Source organism: Vollenhovia emeryi, unplaced genomic scaffold (genome assembly GCF_000949405.1).
Source record: "Vollenhovia emeryi isolate VEMERY1.0 unplaced genomic scaffold, V.emery_V1.0 DF939127.1, whole genome shotgun sequence".
NCBI classification, from domain to species: Eukaryota; Metazoa; Arthropoda; class Insecta; order Hymenoptera; family Formicidae; genus Vollenhovia; species Vollenhovia emeryi.
In genome coordinates, this window is record NW_011967239.1 from 3,008,971 (window position 1) to 3,018,863 (window position 9,893).

Genomic DNA, 9,893 nt, shown 5'->3' on the forward strand with positions numbered 1-9,893 from the left:
TACGAAATATTGAAGGGTCGGTATTGGATGCAGATTCAAAACATGAAAACGTTGCTGCAGAAGTACAATATGTTAAAGGCCACGTTGAAGAAGCAAAAGAAGATACCGTTGATGGTGCGAAGAGGATCTCCGCGATCCGTCCGCGTGACTACGGAGCAGATGCCGTCGGATTCCGGTATCGCCATACCTGTGCATCGAGCTCAAAGTAACGTGCGATAGTTTTGAACAGCACCGTGGAATCGCGGAACTGATTTATCTGCGTCCCTCACGCGACTCGGCGTCGGGGAAATACCAGGCTAGCGGGAGATAAAAGCGGATCTCTCCTTGTGACATTCGTCTTTACGTTAACATATAATATTAAATGCTATTCAATAATATGTATAAGTTTTGAGAAACGTTTACCGCTACGTGTTAGTAGAGGAAAGTCCTCTATCATGAGATAGCAGATTGTTAACGTCCAAATTCAATCACAAATCTTTTTTCGCAACGATTACATGATCTAACGATCACTTTTTCCACTAAATAGTTTTCACCCCAATGGCGATAATTTCATGGTAAAACCAACAGATGATGCCTATTAATTTAGCAGAAACTCCGCTATCTTGTATTAAAAGTCTATGTCATAATAGGGGGACTTTCCTCCATTACTCTGCATAATTCGAGTACTTGTCAATTCGAAAGTAAAACGATACCTTTTATTCACATTGGTGTATGTTTGTAGGTTTTTGCTGAACTCGTCGAGACTTGCGAGATCTGCCACCATAACACCCATGCCCGAGATGAGAACTGCCGATGGTTTTTGCGTACCAGTCAGCCATAAACCAAATCCGAAGTTCAATCCCCGAACCTAACCATGTTATCTTAAATTATAGGTTTTTATTTTTTTTTATAAAGGGACACCCTTTATTTCTATTTCTGGGTCCACGCGGTCAAGTTGGAAATCGTGACGTCAGAGACGAGATAATCGCACGTTGAGAAAATTCTTGTATTAATAAACAGCAGTAAAGTTGATGCTCAGCTCAGTTGGTGACACATACACTTGCAAAATATGATTGAGTTTCGTGTCACGGATTAATGGAGCTATTATCTGTCAAGAGAAAAAATAGTTCTCAAATTTATAATTGCGGCAAACGAACCAAAGTTTTCTTTTATCCAAATATCTTTTTATTTAGAAATGAGGGACAAGAATTCGCGGTGCGTTATTTTTCGCCTCTGACGATTTTTAACATGGTCGCAGCAGACTCTAAAGCTTCAGGATAAATATTTTCTTTGTTTATTTCTTTCTTATAATTATCTCGCTATATCGCCTCATTTTATTTATGTACAACGTGAGAACGTCGTTAATAAAGAAAACTGATCTTGTCAAACACGAGAAAAATGTGAATAATTTTTATTGTAAAATTCTAACGAAGATTATATTCATTTATATATTTGTAAGAGAGAAATGCACAATTTAAATATTTCTCATCAAAATTCAATTTAATAAATTCAATGTATTTCTCACCAAAGTATATTGATTTATTATTTTTTATCATGATACATCGAGGTTTTTTCTTTAATATCACCCAAATTTCGTATTTGCAAATAAAGTACGCAGGTGACTCAACATATTTACAGAGTGAATCACTTGAGTCAAAGATATAACGTTTGTTACGTCTGAATAAATAATTGTATATTATTTCTCTCGCAATCGGTGAACAGCGTTTTAACATCTTTAGTTCGGGAAATAATGGGTGTGTCAACATTTAATTGAATCACCCTGTATATCATCCTATTAAAACTCGTAATGACATCACTTGGGGCCAGTTTCACAAACGTCGGTCAACTGTTAACCAGAGTTCAACTCCCTATCTCTTTCTATCTTATTGTCTAAATAACAGACAGAGAATCAATTAACCTTCGGTTAGCAGTTAACCGTCGTTTGTGAAACTCGCCCTTAACTGTTAACTACGAATTATTTATGCAATGAATCAAGCCACGATGAGTCATTATGAGCGGCGGGTTGATTGCCGTAAGCTTCTCTCTCTACCCATAAACATAGTATATATAGATAAAATGCTACTTTTATGTTTTCTTAATGCGTTGAATACAAAAATGCTTCACGTATGATACACACAGGACTAAACAATATAAAATTATTAAATTACATCAATATATTTATAATATATATTATATATATAATAACAGCGCTAGACTCGCATTCATAACATTGTTTCCGTTATTATATCATTATAAATATTAAAATTGTTACGAAAAGAAATTCGCAACCTTTGCAGAAACCTTTACGAAATTTTTTACAGGTGTAGAAGTAGTTGGAGGTGAAAATGACGAAAAAAGCAACTTCTCAACATTTATAGTTTTTCTGGATTAAACAACAATAATGGATTATATCGCCGGTAACTGGCAAAATGTACATATTTTAATTAATTCACGACGTTTCGACCAGTAATACTGGTCCTTCTTAAGTGTCACCAATTAAAAGTATTACTTGCTGTCACATTTAATTGGTGACACTTGAGAAGGACCAGTATTACTGGCGATCCACCTCTAACTATTCTTCTGGAATAACTTTGTCTTCGGTACTGTTTTTCTTTTTTGGCTCTGAAGGTTATTACAAAGTTTCTTGTTGCTCAAAAGAATAGTAATGCCATGGCATATCTTTAAAACACCGCATGCAGCTAATGATACGTATCCGTGATACTGATTCCCATACGTGTTACAAGAGCATTGTACTTCGATTTCAACTGGTGATGTTGTACATAAATGTGCATAAATGTACATTTATCTACATCACCAGTTGAAATCGGAATACAATGCTCTTGTAACACGTATGGGACTTTAGTATCACGGACACGTATCATTGGCTGCGGCGTTTTAAAGATAAACATGGCATTACTATTCTTTCAAGCAACAAGAAACTTTGTAATAAACCTTCAGAGCCAAAAAAGACCAATAATACCAAAGACGAAATTATTCCAGACGAAATAAATGTTGAGAATTCATCATCATTTTCATCGGCAAGTACTTCGACGCGTCACACGAGTCCTAAATTAAATGCTTCTACAACAAGAAATAAAATACATTGGACGAACGCAAATTTGGATAAAGCTCTGTATAAGTGGTATAATCAACAAAGATCCAGTGGTTAATACCACTGGATCTTTTAACAATTATACCACTTATACAGAGCTTTATCTAAATTTGCGTTTCTCCAATATTTTTTATTCCTTATTGTAGAAACATTTAATTTAGAAATGTTGTGACGTGTAGAAGCAGTTGCAGGTAAAAATGACGGTGAAGACAAATTCTCAACTTTTATAGATTCTTTTGGAATAAGTTGGTCTTCGTTACTGTCTTTCTTTTCTAGCTCTGAAGGTTCGCTACAGGGTTTCTTGCTCGAAGAAATCATAATGCCATGTCTCTTTTTAAAACGCCGCAGCCGTGTACGCCATAAATATTACAAACATCCGTCACTGAGAAGCCTTGTTCCAACTTCTCGATTAGTTCTAATTTCTGCGCCACATTCAGGAGTACGTCTTTTCTCTTCACCTTCTCATTGTTTGGTACCATTTTAAACTGTAAGGATTGCAAAGTTATTATTTTATAATAAAAATTATTTAGGAAATAACTTACAATTCGTGTACGCCATAAATAATACAAACATCCGTCACTGAGAAGCCTTGTTCCAACTTCTCGATTAGTTCTAATTTCTGCGCCATATTCAGGAGTACGTCTTTTCTCTTCACCTTCTCATTGTTTGGTGCCATTTTAAACTGTAAGGATTGCAAAGTTATTATTTTATAATAAAAATTATTTAGGAAATAAGTTACAATTCGTGTACGCCATAAATATTACAAACATCCGTCACTGAGAAGCCTTAAACGCTCTTGAGACTCTCGTTTCCTCACTACGGCCATATCGAATTAGTCGTCAGAAATGGAAAATTAAGTATATTCCTTCTTTCTTTCATTGTATATCAGAAGAAATTAATTTTTTCGTATGGACTCGCGTTCTATATATTAATAGAATATACTCTCTAACAACTCTCTCACTGTTTTTTGCATTAATAATTTATTTTAACGTATATTGTAAAGGAAAAATTTATATAATATAATTTATCGTTTCATAATTAAATGCAATAAAGAAATACAAACATCTTAAAATTGTTAGAATACTTTAATAGAATAAATTTTGTTACTTAACCGCTCCAACTTGTCTCTTAAATAGAAATCAAAATATTTTTATATTATCTTAATTAATTAAATTAAGCATCAACTTAAGTTAAGTAATCATTTTTATTAAAATATTATTTATTACAATTCTAAGAAAATAATTATAATATTGTAATCATATATTGATTCATAACAAATAATTCATATTAGTAAGCATAAAAACTAACAAAGAAAATCTGATTGCACAACTAAATAACATATAGAGCAAATCCATTTTTCTGTTACACATTTTTCGGCAATTGATATTAAATTATTTATATTTTTGATATTATACAGGGTGAGTTTTTTATCTTGAGACAACGAAAAATTTCGAGAACTGCACATCAAATCAAAAAAAGTTTCAGACAAAAGTTGTATGGTTTCGAGGGGGCCATAAGACGGTACCATTGGTTTGACCTTGAAGAATTATTTGAAGGTCACATAAAGGTCACACCAATTTTTTTAAATGGCATCCCCTATTTTTTATTACATATTCTTGTAGCTAACCTCGAGAGCTTTCCAAAACGCTTGAAAGTTCCAATATTTTGACGTAAATTACAAAATATCTTGTAAAATATTTATTTTTTTATCATCTTACCTTATGCACGACAAGCGCGGTATCCGCAGTTCAGGCACGCGCGCAGAAGACCGCCGGAACCGCTCAGCGCTGAGCGTGGAAATCACGTGTAGCGCAGGTGCGAACACTTGCTGTAGGGTGACGGACGACGCACAAAGAGAAACGCTCCGATTTGAACTCTCAAAACACAGTAACTTTATTGTTCTCAAAACGAAGGACGAAGGAGACTTTAGTTGCACACACGGGCGACTGCGGGGCAATAGGCGGCAGAGGTCAAACGGTCGGACATCTTCCGAACCCGTAAATCCTGCTTGGTTGGCGCGGCGGAAATCTTGACGAGCGTTGCATTAACGCCCAGCCGAGTCGGACAATCTTGTTCGCCGGAAATCTTGTCGCGGAGCAGGGGGTTCTCGCGAGCGCGAACCGCCAAATGTTATGCCGTTACCGTACCCGTGCAGCTATATCTCGCACCTTGTCATTAAACACTTACCGCACACAAATTTGAAAGGAACCGCGTTTACCGGAGACGCGGATGAGCGGGTGGAACGGAGCGCGAGCACGTGGAGCGCGTCGAGGAACCGTTCGCGAACTGTGTTGAGCACTAAACGGCGAGAGCGTCGAGAACGGCGCTGAAACTCTGGAAGAGAGATCCCGGTCGCGAGGTCCGCGGACAAGACAAGAGCGCGGGCACACGCGGAAGCGATGCAGACAGTCTTTTTGCTTAAAGGGCGGACTCGCACGGGGATGCTCACGTCACCTGTTGTAAGACGAGACTGAACGCGGAACGACCGATTTCGCGGGCGCGAAAAGGCGGCAGAAAGATAATTGGCCGAGCAACATCGTACGACGCGATCACCGAATAAGATGCCGGCACAAAAACTCGGCCATACGCTCAACACGTGCCCGCGCCGTGCCATCGAGATTTAAACGGGCGCGAATTCTTGGGCCGGAGCGACAATAGATCGCGCTGTGATGCCGGATCGTATCGCAATCCTGAACATACCTTAATACTTTTTTGAACAGAATAATGATACAAATCAACTGGTGTAAAGAAAACAAACAATTTTGTAACAAGCAAAAAAAAATTTTTTTTAAATTGCTTGTTACAAAATTGTTTGTTTTCTTTACACCAGTTGATTTGTATCATTATTCTGTTCAAAAAAGTATTAAGGTAACATGATAAAAAAAATGAATATTTTACAAGATATTTTGTAATTTATGTCAGGGAAACATATACAAATGGTTATACGTACGTTAAAATTAAAACAAACAAGATAATTTGTTATAAAATACTTTGCAAAGATATTTTACTTTGCATTATAATACTAACATGTGTTATTTTATGTTTCTTAGTTTTAAATATTATTTTTAACACAAATTGTATACAAATAATGGAATTTAATACAATCGTTTAATACAAATTAAATTAAATTAGATGTAGTAGATTAAATTAAATTAAATATATTATAGTATAATTAATTTAATGACAAAATTAACATAAGTATGTATAAAAAATTATACAAATGACAGAAAGTGTGTAAATTAAACCCAGGGTTGAGAAATAACTCGTTACATGTAACGAAGTTACAGTTACAGTTGCATCTGTAACTGTAACTTAACTCAGTTATATTACTTTTTTTTTTTTTAAACTTCCACAGAGTGCATTAGACCTTGCATTTGCGCATAAACGCCTATCAACGCTTTACAATTCAAATGCAGATTTAATATTTTTATTTTTATTGCAAGAAAGTAACTGCGAAGTAACGATTCATTGCTTTTTGAGTAACTGTAACTGTAACCTTTCAAAATTTGTAACTTGTAACTGTAACTAGTTATATTATTGGCAAAAAATTGTAACTGTAACTAAATACTTTTATAAAGTAACTTTCCCAACCCTGATTACACCTAACTTGTCTGATTATCATATTGTCATATTATTTCAAATATGGAAATTTGTCAAATCTCAGACTACGACTTTAGGACTTTTATGTAGACGAGGCTTAAGTTAGATTAGGTTATTTACAGGTATTATACGTTTTATGACGTATTTTACCGTAAAATACCGTAAAATGTAAAAATCCCTAGGAAGGCCTTAACCGGCGGAGGAAGAAGAAGACGTCGTCAGTCACATGTTGTTGCGTCTCTCTGTAGTACACGTGCGTCGTAATCACTGAATGTGAGGTTATGTGTCACGGAGAGTATTAGTTCTTGTTACTCTTGACTGAGCGACAGCGATTTCCTTCGTAAATACAAAAAGGGTAAGCTGTATAACCTAAGCAAAATATTTATATTCTCTGCACTAGCGAATTTATTTATATCTATTCATTTATCCCATTTTTCTTTTTTAAATAAAACGTGTGCAATAAACTTCCGGACGCTCTCGTTTCTCAGGGAGCAACGTTAAAATGTCGTCGTGGAAGAAAGCCGCGAAGGCGAGCCAGAAGACCCACCGGGAGCGTCACCAGCCGGAGACTCGCAAGCACCTGGGGCTGCTGGAGAAGAAGAAAGACTACATCGCCAGGGCCAGGGACTTCCAGGAGAAGCGGGCGACGATCAAGCTTCTGAGGAAGCGCGCACTGAACAAGAACCCGGACGAGTTCCACTTTCACATGATCAACTCCAAAGTGATCAACGGCGTTCACCGGGAGAAGGACAAGGAGGACCAGCACACCCCTGAACAGATCAAGCTGTTGGAGACCCAGGACCTCAAATACGTAGCGTACAAGAGAAACATCGAGGCGAAGAAAATAGACAAGCTGCAGAGTCAGTTGCACATGATTGACGCAGCCAACGAGACGCCGAATCGGCATATCTTTTTCCTGGACAGCGCTGCCGAGGTGAAGAGCTTTGACCTCGCCAAGAAATTGGACACCCATCCGGCGCTTCTGTCCAGGCGCACCAATCGGCCAACGCTGAGTGCGATCAAGACTATGAAGCTGCCAGAACTTGATAATAAAACTATCGCCAAGCTCGAGCAGAAGAATCACATGGCTTACAAAGAGCTCGAGAAGAGGGTCAACAGGGAACGCGAACTGACGGTGGTGCAGCACAAGCTGGAGGTGCGCAGAGCGCTGAAAGACAAGAAAACCAGGAAACCGAAGCTAGTGAAATCTGGCTCGAAGGAGGCCGCTCCCATTTATAAGTGGAAGTTTGAGAGGAAACGATGATTTACTTACAGAATTTTTTATAATTAGGTGTATAAATTATTTGTAATATTATGAATGAAATGTATATACATTATTTCATTGTTTTCGACCATCATTTAATTAGCATTCTTTTAACATTTGCGACAAGTCGCTGATAAAACTTCACGTTTTTCCACAAATTCCATAGTTAACAAATAATTTTGTTCAGTAATAAAATCATTATTAAATAACGATAAAATCAATTCTTCATAATTTATATTACATATTAATATCTAATAATAATGAAATAAGTAGCGTAAAATATTGAAGCAACGTCGTTATTTGTAATTAATTACTTCAGTATTCGCCGTTTCTGCAATAATCGTCATTTGATCGGCATTATTTCTTCAGAAATTATTTCAAACGTCTCGGTGATATCCTCCGCTTCTTCCGACCTTCCGCTTGATCCTGCGTTTTCCGACGTTTGCACAATCGCCATCTCGCTCGTTGCCACTTGTGTCATTGAGTCTGTCGTCGACGACAGTCTGCTTTCTGCCGCGGATGTTTCCTCGATCGTCGCATCCGTCATTCTCATCGTGTTGTTAGTCGACATCATCGGCAACTCTATTGATACGCTTATGCAATCGTAACTGATCTGCCAGAGTTGTTTCTTGGCGTAAATGTCGAGGCGGAGGCAAGCCGTAATCGACCTATATTGAAAAATCATATCTTGCAGATCAAATTGAAAACAATCTGTGGGCAGCTTCAGCAATGTGAAAATAATTTTAAGAATCGCAAATCCACGTATTTGATACTTCAAATGTTACTACATTTGAATTTCTTCTCATTAGTTACAGATTTCTAACTACTTTAACATAATTTATTTTAACACATGCCTAGGAAATCGGTTGAGCTCCAAAATATTGACACACGCGGTCGAGAAGAGACAACCGGGAACGTACACGCAAAATTGGAATGGCTTGAAACCTGTAAAATAAATTCACGGAAGCAAGAATGCATAAAAATGGTTTTTCTCAAATTATATATAACTTACATATTCTATGTGTAATATTATATTAATTATAGTATATTGCCATTTAAAATACTAACTCGCGACTGTTCTGGTGCTGATTGTATCCGAACTCAGCGTGAGATCTATGTTTAGTCCGTTCCTCTGATACGTGAAGTTGACGCATACTGTAACATTAGATACAATAGTTCAATTCTTAGTCCGGTATTCAAATAGTCAGATCTTATATTCAAGCCCGCCTTAAGATCATCCTTAGATACTCCGTAGCCAATGAGATGTTACATACAGCATCTTTAGATAAATTCAAGACGGTCTTGAATATAAGGTTCGACTATGAATATTAGCCTCAATACATTGTTTTAAGTATCACTTTTGAAGACTCACGATCTTTCTGTTTCCTAGTATAAAGAATCATCACGCTTTGGCAGCAAGAACAGGAGAAAGACATCGGACAATTGCATGATTGTCGACTAGCCGAAACCGTTCTGTAGATCAGGAATCCTCTTGATACGCTGGTACCTAATAAATATTATCTCTGTTAGTTTTAACTTTAAATATGTAATAAAATAAACCAAACACACATCCCTAGTAGCACAATATATGGCGCAACATTGGGAAATAATGAAAATCTATTCCCAATATCGGTCCAATATCATAAGATGGATGTCTTTTCTTATTTAGTCAATATGTTTATTTAGCAATATTGGTCTAATATTGTATCAATATCATTGTTAAATATTGGTCAGTGCACTTCCAATATAAATCTAATATTATATAATTATTATCGTGAAATATTTACATTTATTCCATGGCCAACATTGGCTTTACGTTGGACAATATCGGCTAATGCATTTCTAATATAATCAGCATATATTGGATCAATATTTAGCCGATGTTTAGCCAAATGCACTGTGCTACTAGGAATGCGCCTAAAAATTACACGTTTGAAA

At 36.6% G+C, this 9,893-nt stretch overlaps 2 protein-coding genes across 2 annotated transcripts; one reads left to right on the plus strand and one right to left on the minus strand.

The window, feature by feature from the left end:
- The first annotated feature begins 6,625 nt into the window (after positions 1 to 6,625).
- LOC105568907 (probable U3 small nucleolar RNA-associated protein 11) lies at positions 6,626 to 8,026 on the plus strand. Its single transcript, XM_012024976.1, has 2 exons — positions 6,626 to 7,046; positions 7,180 to 8,026. The coding sequence occupies exon 2, from the start codon at positions 7,194 to 7,196 to the stop codon at positions 7,953 to 7,955; it is 762 nt and encodes a 253-aa protein (XP_011880366.1). The 5' UTR covers positions 6,626 to 7,046; positions 7,180 to 7,193; the 3' UTR covers positions 7,956 to 8,026.
- A 94-nt stretch (positions 8,027 to 8,120) lies between these two features.
- LOC105568906 lies at positions 8,121 to 9,668 on the minus strand. Its single transcript, XM_012024975.1, has 4 exons — positions 9,328 to 9,668; positions 9,024 to 9,110; positions 8,810 to 8,900; positions 8,121 to 8,623 (listed from the first exon to the last, which is right to left on the minus strand). Exons 1-4 carry the CDS (start codon positions 9,389 to 9,391, stop codon positions 8,299 to 8,301), a joined length of 567 nt encoding a protein of 188 aa, XP_011880365.1. The 5' UTR covers positions 9,392 to 9,668; the 3' UTR covers positions 8,121 to 8,298.
- Positions 9,669 to 9,893: the final 225 nt, after the last annotated feature.